Source organism: Papio anubis, chromosome 3 (assembly GCF_008728515.1).
Source record: "Papio anubis isolate 15944 chromosome 3, Panubis1.0, whole genome shotgun sequence".
NCBI lineage: Eukaryota > Metazoa > Chordata > Mammalia > Primates > Cercopithecidae > Papio > Papio anubis.
Genome location: NC_044978.1, coordinates 68,601,290 through 68,614,916, shown reverse-complemented (window position 1 = coordinate 68,614,916; position 13,627 = coordinate 68,601,290). Strand labels below are relative to the sequence as shown.

Below are 13,627 nucleotides of genomic sequence, written 5' to 3'. Positions count from 1 at the left end.
TTGATCTGTGATTTCTTTGCAAGAACTTTCCTAGGCTTCTTAGCTTCTATCTCAAGAGTCACCACCTCAAACACTTACAAGTTAGGCAGTAAGGCAACACAACACCAGATACCCAACAATAAACCTGTAAATGATATGTTAGAGAGTAGCCAGGAGGTAAGGTGGGAAGGGCATGCCACCCAAAAACTTTTTCCACTCCAGTTGAATGTTGCTCTATCACCATGTGGACCCAATGTTGCCGGATATATACATTATTTTTAGAGAAGCTACTAACTCAAATTTGTGTGTGAAATCACTGAATTTTTTACACTGGCAATGAATTCCAAGAATTCAACACTGTGCAGGTCAAATAAAATGTGACTTCAAGATAAATTCAGCCTGTACACACCAAACTGTCTGAGTCAAACTCACTTCTCAGACTGATCCAATGTCCAGTCCATAATGGAGTATCTTTGTTTTTGTTCAAACTGTTTCTGAATAAAGCAGATAATTAATTCATTCAATCTGCTATTCACTGGACTAGACAGTAACTTTTAATAAACAAAAACTGTATGATTGCAAAAATGTGGGCCATTTTCTCTCATTTGGCTGAATGCTATTAGTAAGTTAAAAACAAGATTCACTGAAGATCTCTCTCTCAGAATTGTGGGGAAAAGCACTATCTTCTAAGCCTCAGTTTCCTTATCTACAAAACTTAGGGATTTAGATTAGTTGATTCCAAGATTCCTTCCAGTTTTTAAATCCCAATAGAAAGAGCTTCCACAGACCAAATTTAGAACAATTTGAGACTCAAAGGGAACAAAAGGATAACTGATCGAAACACATTAACAAATTTGTAAGTCCATACCATCAGTGAGAGAAAAAAGGAAATTTTTTTTAAATCTTATTTGCTATCATTAGAGGATAAGTTATTATTAAAATTAGTAAAGAAAAGGAATTAAGCATTTGGTCCAGACTTTTCAATAGTAACCATAGTTCAGGATAACCAGACAGCAGAAATTGATGATGAAAAGCTCTTCTTTACAGGAGAATGCTAACTTATAAATAAAGGGGGAATATCTGAGTTAGCAAATCGCCATTTTGAAATCCTTAATAATATTACTGATTTGTCAAGAATTCTCCATGGATACTAAAACCATTAGGCAAAAGGTTGATGGTGAAAACAAATATCCATATAGTAGTAACAGCTCACTGACTACTTGCTAAGAACAAAGGGGAAACAGTACATTTACAATAGAAAAATTACCTAAATCCAATGTTGGCATCAGTAACAGTCGGAAGCCAGACACATTATATGCCCCCTACTATTATGCAGCACAAATAAACCAGCATCACTCCATAATGTATTTTTGCCAGAAATATTTATATCTAATTTCCAGACTGCAGGAATTATAGAAGATAGAGAAACAAGTTAAATAAAGCCCTGGGAATGTAATCAGGTAAATCCAGATGTGAGATACTCTACAACGGGCATGATCTCTTCAGAGAGTCACTGTTGTTACAAAGTGGGGGGGAGGAATTAAAGGGATATTTAATAGACATAACTAAATGTAATATGTAGTCTTTGATCAGATCCTGGTTCAAAAATATCTATAAAAACATTTTGTAGGCAACTGGAGTAATTTAAATATGGGCTAGCATTAGAAGACATTAGGAAATTACTGTTATTTTTGTTAGATTTGCTAAAACGGCACCATGGCTATTTAAGAGAATGTCCTTACGCTAAAGTATTGAGGGGTCAATTGTCACAATGTCTGTAATTTACTTTGAAATAGTTCGGAAATAAAAAATATACATACAGGTGACATAAATACATTAAAGTGAATCAATCTGCAATTGAGTCATTCATATTTGAAATAATGATGTTTTTCACAGAAGGAGACTGGAGTCCCCACTTAGAACATAATTATGTTTCAATGTTGAACTACTGTGCATGTATGTGCCCTTGCAATACAATTAGACCTTCAATAGTATATTAATGTGTTTTTTAAAAGTTCAATGTGAAAAATAACCAATCTTCCTTCCAAACTGTAGGAAGTCTGAGGCAGACTAGTTGCCTCCCTATATCCATTCCCCTTAGTACTAGAACACTGATCTTGTTCAGGGTACTAATGTATCCAGGTAAAATACTACATTTATCTTGAAGAGAGTGGAGCAAACAACCTGCGAGCAGAAATCATTGTATGGAACTATCACACAAGTTCTTAAATGAAGCTGAGTCAACTGGAAAGTATACCCAATCCTGTTTCTCTCCACCTGGAATATGAGCATGATAGCTGGGGCTGAAGCAGCCATCTTGAGTCCAAGAGAATTGCAAAGACTTCTGCCCTGACATTTTGAGCCACTGAACTAACGGCCACAAACATCTTGTTCCATTTGCCAACTTTCTGTTAGAGGGAGAACAAAAACTCCAAGTTTAATTACTGCAGTTGTCTCTCTTACTCCAGTTGATATAGCAGAGCTCAGAGGAAAGAAATGTAGTGGTGCCTATAATAAAACAGAATTCTTCTTTACGAAATGCATCACTTATGAAATAACACAAAACGGAAATGCAGAGATGTGAAAAAAATAATAATTGTGGGTATATGGTGACCTGAAGGCAGCACCTTTCCCCTTCACCCTCAAACCTACGTTACTTTCTTCTCTTGAGCAAAACAACTACTACTAGCATCTGTGGGCAGATAGGTGCAAATGAAGCCTTAGGTTCTGACAGACAACTGGTGCGAGGTGTTCTCTCCAGTGGACTTGGTAATAAAGTAGAAAACAGCAGAGTAACCAGGGACAAGGGCTGAAAACCAGGGAATCCCAAAAAGAATTTGAAAGGGGCCACAACCCACAATTTTTCCTGCTCTTGATGCCCAGGAAAGTACAAGGAGACCAGAAAGCTGACTGACAGGGAACTGACAGCCTATCTGCCAGTGCAGGCCCACTGAAGAGAGACCCATTTGCCTTCTACCACCTGCAGGACTGAAGCCACAGAAGACTATTCAATAACCAGTCTTGAGCTCCAGTGAGTTAACCAAGGGATACAGCCCATACAAAGGAGCAAAGCTGCTAGAAAGAGGAAGATAAGGCAGAAAAATGAGACCCACGGTCTGTGTTCTACAGCAGACAGAATACCTCAACTAAAGGGAATACCTGAATTACCTAAGAAAATTTAAGGAGATTCAAATACAGCACTAGGGAAAAAAAAAAAAAAAAAAAACCTTTTAAGAGTTAAAAACCATTAACTTAAAAATATTTATCTTTAGAGAATGAATTGAAAGAAAGTGACAAGAATCAAATTCAAAAAAAAATTCTCAAGTGAAAACTATGGAAAGATAAAAATATGATATTTATAATCAAATTCAAAAACAAAACCTCAAGTGAAAACCATGGACAGATAAAAATATGATATTTAGAGAATAGATCCAGGAAACCTTACATATAAAAACATAACTCCAGAGTATTTTTTTAAAGGGATGAGAAGTGTATTAGTCTATTCTCACACTGCTATAAAGAACTTCCCTAAGTCTGGGTAATTTATAAAGGAAAGAGGTTTAACTGGCTCACAGTTCCACATTGCTGAGGGAGGCCTCAGGAAACTCAGAATCATGGTGGAAGGCAAAGGAGAAGCAGGCACCTTCTTCACAGGGCTGCAGGACAGAGTGAGTGCAAGCAGGGGAAATGCTTTGTATCAACTGCATTGTATCAAAAAGACACCTGCACATGTAGTTTATCACAGCCCAATTCACAATTATAAAGATATAGAATCAACCTAACTGCCCATCAGCCTATGAGTTGATAAAAGAAAATGTGGTATATATACACAATAGAATACTACTCAGCCATAAAAAACAACAAAATAATGTCTCTGGCAGCAGCTTGGATCTAGCTGGAGGCCATTATTCTAAGTGAAGTAACTCAGAAATGGAAAGTCAAATACCATATGTTCTCACTTCCAAATGGGAGCTAAGCTGTGGGTACACAAAGGCATACAGAGTGGTATAATGAACACTGGACACTCAGAAGAGATAGGCTAGGAGGGGTATCCAAACTCCATATTGGATATAATATACATTACTCAGTGAGGGGTACACCAAAATCTCAAACTTCACCACTATACAATTCATCTGTGTAACCAAAAACCACTTGTACCTCTAAAGCTATTGAAATAAAAAATATATAAAAGTTCAGTTTCCACCAAGAAGGTTAGTAGAAGTATCACTACTATCCTAACAATGAGAATGATAAACTGCAAAATCGTAACTTTTCTTAAGGAGAGCACTAGCTTACCTGTGGCCAGTGTCCTCCTCTATCCACCATCCAAACAAGTAAAAAATCAACTAACATTTTAACCACTTGCTAAAGGAGGAATGTGAGACAGCATGAAGGTATAGAACTATGGCAAGTCCCAGACCCAAGGGATGCTCACAGGCATGCTCACATTCTTTTCCAAGGACCTCCCTATGTGAGAGAGGTTTGGGAACAGATGGGAAAACAAAGAGAGACTTCCTCAGTGGTGCTGGCATGCAAGAGCGGAACAGCAGCTGCTGCAAGAATGGCATGACAGTGTACACCTCCTGTCCTGACCTTTTTCTCATATCAGAAGAAAGCCTTTAGCCACTGCAAGAAAAGCAGCAAACTATGTCATCCCCAGGATGACCCCAGTAAAGATCCACCGCTGCGGGGAGAAGGGCAGGAAACAGTACAGGCTCAAGCACTTAGACTACAACCATCAAAGGACCCCTACCACTGGGGAAGGGACAAGAAATATTCACCCACAAAAGACCAACCACTGACACAAGGCAAAAGATGAGCTCTCCTGGGGAAGAGGAACAGGCATATTGAGAAAGCCCAACTCCCAGGGCCCAGGCAGAGAAAGCCTACATAAGAGGGAGAATGGAACAAGACAACAGAGACCCTTCTCCCATACCCCTCACCATCAGCTCACCCCACACCAAAAAATAACACAGCAAAGTCCATTGTGGGAAGAACAACAACAGCAGGGCAGAAGGGCAGATAAAGGCTGAGAAAATTCATTGCCAGAAGACAAGTGATATAAGAAATGTTAAATGAAGTTCTTCAGCATTCAGAATATGATACCAGACAGAAACTTAGTTCAAAATAAATAAATGGGCCAGGCACGGTGGTTCACCCCTGTAATCCCAGCACTTTGGGAGGCCGAGGTGGGCAAATCACTTGAGGTCAGGAGTTCGAGATCAGCCTGGCCAACATGGTAAAACCCTACTAAAAATACAAAAATTAGCCAGGTGTGGTGGTAGGCGCCTGTAATCACAGCTACTCAGGAGCCTGAGGCAGGAGAATAGCTTGAACGCGGGAGACAAAGGTTGCAGTGAGCTGAGATCACGCCTCTGCACTTTAGCCTGGACAACAGAGCAAGACTCTGTCAAATAAATAAATAAATAAATAAATAAATGTAATGATAAAAAGTAAAGGTACATAACAAAGACAATTTGTCTTCATTTTAATTGCCCTAAAAGATCACTGATAATCTAAAGAAACAAGAGTAAAAATGTACTGTAAGATTTATAACATGTAACATAAAATGTGTGACATTTTAAAGAATGGGAAGGAGGAATTGCATTATATAATTGTATCTCACTTTCACATATCCCTTTGCTGTCTAACAGACATCTCAAAAACAACATGCCTTACACTGAACCCCTGATCTGCCCTCTTCAAACCTGCTCTGCCCACAACCTTCCCCATCTCAGTTGCTGGCTGACAATCCAATCCTTCCAATTCCTCAGGCTAAAATCCTTGGAATCATCCTGAATCCTTCCCATTCTTTCACACTTCATATCCAATCCTATCAGCATATTCTATTACCCCTACACTACCAAAGTAGCCACTATCTTGGTCGAAACTGTCATCACCTCTCACATGGATTACTGCAGTAGAATCCTAACTCTCCCAGTTCACACACGTGTCCTGTGGCAAACTATTCTCAACAGAACAGCCAGAGTCATGTTTGATAAACGGGCAAACTATTCTCAACAGAACAGCCAGAGGCATGCTTGATAAACCTATGTTACTCCTTTGCTCAAAACTCAGCAGTGCCTTCTCCTTTCACTCAAAGTAAAAGCCAAAGGCTTTGCAGTGGCCTAAAGGGCTCTAAGCAGTGGATCTTCCCCTAATACTCATCCCTTCACTAGCCCTCTGACCTCCTCAACTACTTGCTTGCTTGTTCACTTCATTCCAGCCACACTGACCACCTTGTTCTTGGACAGCAACAGGCAAACTCCCGTCTTAGGTCCTTTACTGTAGCTGCCCCTTCTGCACTTAGAATGCTCTTCCCGCAGATATGTTTGGCTAATTTCCTACCACCCTTCAAATAATTGCCCAAATCGCTCCTGTTTAGTGAGGATGAACTGACCCATCTAACACGTATAACATCCCACACACACACCCACACACCTTTTCTGCCAAGTCAACCATACCTAGCTCTTTTTCTTTTTTCTATAATGCTTATCATATTTAACATAGTATAAAAGTTAGGTCTGATAGGTCTGTTATTTTGTGTCTTCCCTTATTGGAATGCAAGCTCCCCAAGAGCCAGAATACCGATTTTCTTCACTATTGTACCCCAAAGTGAATAGTATAGGTCTTGGCATATACAGTGATAAAGATTTGTTAAATGAATGTGTAAAACAAGACCTAAATAAATACAAATTACAGCATATCCACAGCCTAGACTATATTCAGACATTAAAAAAAGTAGAGCCAAGGTAGGTAACTTAAAGGAATTTCCACAAGATACCATCGAATGAAAAATGTGAGATGATGAAGTGAGTTTACTCTTTTCTTATTTTTGTAAACTCATGTTTTTTTAAAAGTGTGCATGTGTTTGTATATTTGTGAATATAGCATTTCATCACAATAGAGAAAAAAACATTTTTAAGGAAAAGGGTATATGGAATGACCTGAGTTCAAATTTTCATTAATCCACTTATGACTGATATAACCTTCCTCAACATCAGCTCTCTCATCTATAAAACAGGGATACTAACAGCCCCTTTGCAGGCTTACTGCAGGACTTCACTAAAAACTGTGTAAAGCATCTAGTGACCGTTGTCTCTGTCACTCACTCTTCTGCCACTAGTAACTAAAACAGTGCCTAAAAACTGCCATAGTTCAATAAATATTTGTTGAATTAATTGTAGCTGCCATTATCACACACACACACAAAAATATAAATATATATATATATATATATATATATATATAGTTTTGGAGAAAATGTTAGAGTAGTTACATAATTTAAAAAAATGTTTAACAACACCAGGAAATACAAAGCTGCCTTGAGTCACTATGGAGAAGTGTGAATGTGTGAAAACAGGGAAGAGACAGCATATATGGCAGGCTTCATGATTACATTTCTTCAATAATGTTTCCAGATAAGTTATCATCAGCCACCAGGAAACGTAAGCAAACATTGGCTGGCAGATTTTTAGCCCTAGGCTACAAATCCATGTTTCTTCAGACAAGTCACCTTCTACGCTGATCAACACAACACCTCATCCCACAAAGTCTGGTCTTCCTGTATTAACATTTATGCATGGTGATTTTTCCTCTACAGGCTTTTATTTACTTATCTGTTTCAGCTTTTTTCTCTCTTTGATATTTTTTTAAACTTTGTAAAATTTGACTTTTGTTTTAAAATCTTACTATATTTTTACAAACTCACCTTTAAGCCTTTACTTCAGGTATTCATTGATTGATTGATTGATTTTTACTTAGGATTTTACCTCACCAAATGATCTTAGTACAAATCCCTCAGTGAGAATCAAGGTGTGTGTCTTTGTTTGGAAAGGAGGGAGTTGGAACTGTGAGAGGCATAGGAATCTGAGAGGTAACTGTGAGCTCTAAGACTCCCTACAACTCTCTGGGCTTCAGTGTTCTCACCTGTAAAAGGAGGATGTGCCAATTAGATGACGTCTGTTAACTTAGCAAAAAAATTACAAGATATAATTTTAGAAAAGGAGAGGTGGAGACAATACTTTATTTCTCCTAAAAGGTTACAGCCTGCCAAGTGGCCATCCCACAGGCTGGGAAGCATGCCTCTGGCCAAAGCCCAGAGACAGGCACTTTGAAGGAGGAAGAGCTTTACACTGAATAGGTTGGCTCTCTGCACTTGTCTTCCCAGAGAATCTCCTGGCTGGCTCAGCGACTTCAGCTCTCTGCTCAGATGTCATTTCCTCTGGGAAGCCTTCCCTGCTGGCCCTCCTAAAGTAGACCCACCCCTCATTTACTCTTTAATGCCTCATCCTGTTTATTTCCTGCAATTAATTTAACACGTGCCTCAATCATTTTGGTAATTTTCCATTTTCTACTTGTTTACTGCCTATCTCCCCACACAAGAAAGCAAGCTCCTTGAAGAAAAAGACCTTGTCTGTCTTGCTCACCTGTGTATCCCCAGGGCCTTGTACAGTACCTGCCACATGTGAATGATTAAATGACGGAAAGTCAGAGAAGAAAAACCTACATCCTAAAATATCTAAAGGGAAAGAAAGCTGCAAGTAGTATATTTCCACCTTAATCTTTCCCTTAAAATTACATAATCTGAGAGCTTGAAATAACCTTTCCACTTTGCAGTTTCAGGCACAATGTCAAAAAGACCACCTACTGGTGGTCAATCATATAAGCAAGCTAGGAAAAATATGGTCGTGAGACAAAAAATGTAATGTAGTAAGGTGTTTGCTTAACTTTAAATTTTTATTGGATGTATACTTAATTTATGAGTTTTGAGTAACTAATATTAATTTTAATCTGCATAATACTTTGCAACCTAAAATGCCACATTTTCACTGAAGCATTCAACTGTGCTCCTGAGAAAACACAGCAAGCATTAGACAGGGTCTGGCACACAGCATGCAAAAAGTTTCAATTTTATTATTTTTCCTTATTCTGATTATTAGCAAATCACAATGTGTAAAAGTGTGAATGAACTCAGGTCTCCTTTTTCTTCTCAAAAGCTTTCTAACTGACTCTGTTCCTTTTCTTGAATTGTCACTATACAGATTTTTATACTGGGAAAAAAAAATTAGAGGCAACAGACCAGCAAAAAAGGATAATTGCCAAGGAAAAATCTAGTAGGACTAAGGTAAAGCCAGGGAATTAGGTGATTCTGCTGCAAAGACACCACCACTCTAGGAAGCACTGCACGAAAAGGGGTAGGACTAGAGAAGGATTAAGGGGTCCTATCAGCAAGAAAATCCCATCTCAACCTGGTGAATGTAATGTGGGTGGGGTTTCTAGCAAGATTTCCCAACCTCAGTCTGGATTATATTCTTTGAATTTGAAATCAACAGATGGCTTGAATTGCAATCACTTTCTAAAACAGGAGTGTTATACAAGCAGATGTGTTATAAAAGTGTGGCAAAACATCTGTAATTTCCAACACATGTATTAAAAGTGGTATCTTCTAAAGTTTGTTTAGAATAGAGAGCATGAAAACTTTTAAGTAAGGTCCTTAATGTAGCTGCTGATAAATCTCTCTTCTCAGGTCCCTTGATTTATGGCCAGAAGTAGGTCTAGTACAAGGTAACTTGGAAAATACCTAAGAATTGAGGGACCATTTGCCTTCCACAAGCATGTAAGGGATGCATTGATACTCAGCTGCAGCCTTACAAATCAGCTAAAGTCTGCTATTTGGCTTTAGCCTTGTCTTTGTCCTCAGATTTTGGAAGGAAAAGGAACTGAAGCTTCCTTTAGGGTCAGTTCTGAGATCAACAAACCTGTCCATGACCTTGTGACTGAATATTTTGGGATCATAACTAAAAGTCAATAATAGTTTGGATTCATAGCAAACATCTGCATATTCACTTTGAAATATAGAGAAGTATTCTAAATGTGATCTGGATGAAAATCTCTATGTGTTTTATATATTAAAGTTAAACTGGCCAAGAAAAGATAAGTATCATTGCAATAGTAAAGTGATGCAATAATATATGATGATTTTGGAAGCTGTTCATTTCATTGCATGCCCAAAAACAAAATACTTACAAAGAATCAAATATATGAAAAAATAAGCTGAAATTAATGAAAATCTCAAAAGATAGGAGGTTGGCCAGCTGTTTCTAAAAACCTATATGGTAATACAAGGAAACAACAAGGATTATGTAATAATTCTAATCTTTGTAGAGTTGTTTGGTATAGTACTATTCATAACATTAAATAAAATGATTTTTAAGAACTGCGTTTAATTTTTAAAGTAATTACATTTAAGCCAGAAACCTTTAAGGAAGGTCTGAGAATTTTTCACATCTTTTAAGAATGAATTAAAAGCAGAATTTGAACTCTGTACAGAAGTCATTTGGTGATGGTTGTATTTGGCCTTCAAAAAATGTTGACTTTAACATTTGGCCATTTGGCAACTATTCAATACATCTCTAATTCAGATAAAGTATTTATTCCTGTTTTTAACATTTGAACATTCTCCCCAACTGCCATTTGAAAAAATAAATAAGTGGTTTATTTTTTCCAATTTTGCCCTGAAAGATGACTGGAGATCATGTTGTCAATGGAGCCCTTTTTTGGAGATTAGTAGCACTTTCTACTACTCTTCACCAGCTCTTTAGGTCAGAGGCTAAGCGGAGGGGGTTAAATGCAGATGAAAGACGCCCTAGTGTCTCTGACTGCATCTTCTGAACCTCTTGTGAACATACCTTACCTGAACAAGCCTGTTGTTGCCCAAACCTCCATCTTACAAAATATCTACTAAGAAAAGGGGACGAGGGAGGCCAGGACGACTCTAACAAGTTATAATATTATAAGATCAAATCCAAAGAGCTGGACTGTTCCTGTGGCCTCTCTTCCTAGGCCTTTGCTTTCAACACCCAACACTTCCAGGCCCTTCCTGTACGAACGGAGCAATGTGCTTCCTCTCACCACATGCCTGTAACTTTCTGGCTGGAGAGATCGAACCGATGTTGGAAACAAATCAAAAAAAAAAATCAGAGAAAAAAGGTACAGACATTCAAAGATTATCTGGTTGGCACCTCCCTGAAGGCACATATAACACATTCCAGGAGGGAAGGAAATGCTGGGTGTATGAATGAGATTCTAAGGCCTGTGTGGAGCGGCGCTCTGGGCTGTTCTTCCCATCCCCGCATGGAAAGTTAAGAGTTTCTAGCCACATTAATGCATCCTAAAGGAAAAGAGGCGGCGGCGGAGCACCGTGCGCGCGGGGGAAGACTCCCGCCCACGCGTGCCTGTGCCAACGCAAAGACGCAGCTCACTCCCGTAACCGAGGAAGAGGGAGGCTCCCGCCGCGCTCACTTCCTGCGGGAGAGAGGAAAGACATCTTGCAGCAGGGAGGCCGGTGGCAGTTCCGCCCCTGGACCGGCCGGCAGCGGAGCGCGCCCCGCCGCCACCTACGTGGCGCTGCCTGCTCGGGTGGCGCAGCGAGTAAAGGCCACCCCCGCCGCGCCCCGCGGTCCCCGGCCGTCCAGCGGAACGCCTGGCCCGGCCCGGGCGAGGGGCGACCGGGGTGAAACCCGCCGCGCCCCGGGCCCTGCGGCAGGGCGACTCCGGGAGGCGCAGGGCGCGCGAGGTGCAGGGGCGCGCAGGCCGCCGCCGGGTCACCCACCTTTCGCACTCTGCGGGCCGTGTAGAGCCCCATCCCGTCCTGAACCCGGGAGGACTTCAGGGAGAACCTGTCCGGCACGTACATGCCCAGCATTTTCCCGGCCGCGGCGGCCACCGCCTCTCTCAACACCGGCGCTCAGCGCCCGGCAGGCGACACATCGAAATTTGGGGTGCCAGGGTAGAGGGGAGAAGCCGGCAGGGAAGGAGGAAATGGAGTTTTCCTCCCAGAATCCCCACCTCCCTGCCGATTCCAGGATCCCCCGCGGCTCAGCCCCTCCTCGTCCCGGGTCTGGCCCGGCCCGGATCCGTTGCTGCCATTCCTGCTGCGGGGGCGCTGGGGGCGCGGGCCTGGACGCTGCGGGCGCCGGGACGCCGCTCGCTGATTGGCCCGAAGTTGGCTGCTCGGACCCGCGCCCGGGCGCGAAGCCCGTAGCAGGGCTGACCCCGGGGCCTCAAACCCGGAGGCCCACGAGCTACGCGGGCCGTCAGCACCCCTAGCCCCGGCACGGCGGTGTGCGTTCCCGCCTTTGTCCAGCTCTGGGTGTTCGAACCTTGCCCCGCTGAACCTTTACTCCCGGTAGGGAAGTCTCGCTTGCTTCTCTTCAGATGCAAAACGAAATGGACCTTCGCACAGCTGGGGCATCCTCCAAAACAACTTTATCAAGTTCCTGACTCTGAAAACCAGCTTATTGCCGACTACTGAGAACAAACCCTGCGGTCTAGGAAATTTCCGTGCTTCTCACATTTGAGTTATGCATCTTTGCTGTTTTTCACGTTTGTTGCAGAAGCTAGAACTTAATAAGGGATCGCAAAGTATGTTGATTAACGTACGGAGAAATATGTTGCAAACAATTTAATGTTTAAAGCGCTAGAAACTAGATATGTTATGGTAACATAACCTCTGGGAAGTTCTTATATTTCTCAAGGTACAGTATTCCTGAGACTTCCCTTGCTTGATAATCATTAGACCTATTACGGATTTTCAGACATACGGAAGTGGATTTGTGGGAGACAGGAGGGGACACCCAAACAATAGAATCTGGTGCCACAACAATGAAATAAAGTCACAAGTGTTGTTCTAGTGTTTTTAATAAGCTGTTAGGCTGTGCAGTGTGCCCAGGACCTTTAAAAGCCTGTTTCATCCTTCAAGGTGAGCCTGGGGTCATCTACTCATTTCTCTTGATATGGTAATTATCTACTCTAGGGTCTTGTCTTGGAAACCATTTGATGTTGTTGATTGAAGTTCTCATAAACCATTAAAAGCACACACAAAAGTCTGACAAAATTATAGACTACACGCACACCACGGAAACGATTCCTGTCCCTACAAGAAACCCTTGGAACATAGACAGTTCCCAAGTAGATTTTTTTTTTTTTTTTTTTTTTTTTTTTTTTTTTTAATAGACAGAGCCTAGCTATGTCTCCCAGGCTGATCTTGATCTTGAACTCCTGGGCTCAAGGGATCCTCCAGCGTTGGCCTCCTGAAGTGCTGGGATTACACACTTGAGCTACCAAACCCAGCCCCTATGTAGATTTTGATTCAAGTTTGGAAAAAGGTTTAAAAAGCAAGAACAAAAGGCATTATGGGAAAAAAATCATGTAATGTCAATATTCGGAAACTTTAAGGAACATAGTAAATGATTACATGATCCTCTTTCTAAGAAATACAAGTTTAGCTTTCACGGTAGGGAGAGGAACACTTAGCCACTCTGTGAGTTTTTATACCTTTGACTTGCCATAGAAGATCTCTAACTTCTCTAGGGGAAAATAAATCAATAAAAACAAAAACTCTCTTTTGGGGGAATTTGGAGTTCCATGGCCTTGAAACGTAGTAGGTGTTCAGTAAATATGTCTTGAATGAAAGTCACTTCTGAGGGTGACCTGAGATGTTCAAAAATTATATGGTGAGCCTAGAATTTACTTGGCTTTTTGTTGTGCCTCACAAGGAACTGGACTAAGTAGGTTTTCCAGGGGTCGTTTGAACCAGGGCTGAAACCAAGCCAGAGCAGATCCACTGGGCCCAGCTGGAACCAGA

The 13,627-nt window shown here is 41.0% G+C and overlaps 1 protein-coding gene across 15 annotated transcripts in view; it reads right to left on the bottom strand.

Annotated features, from left to right (window-relative positions):
• PRDM5 (PR/SET domain 5) overlaps positions 1-11,944 on the bottom strand; it is a 233,282-nt gene extending 221,338 nt beyond the window's left edge. For 10 of the 15 annotated variants that reach the window (XR_002522179.2, XR_001902801.3, XR_001902802.3 and 7 more), the window contains exon 1: positions 11,594-11,936. Coding sequence is in view for 11 of the 15 variants with exons in the window: in XM_009207493.4 (XP_009205757.1) it covers positions 11,594-11,686 (93 nt within the window). In the remaining 4 variants the exon portion in view is untranslated. Of the gene's footprint in view, positions 1-11,593 lie in introns of all 15 variants that reach the window. The other 5 variants (XM_003899135.5, XM_003899136.5, XM_009207498.4 and 2 more) reach the window with 3 other exon arrangements.
• Between the last annotated feature and the right edge of the window lie 1,683 nt (positions 11,945-13,627).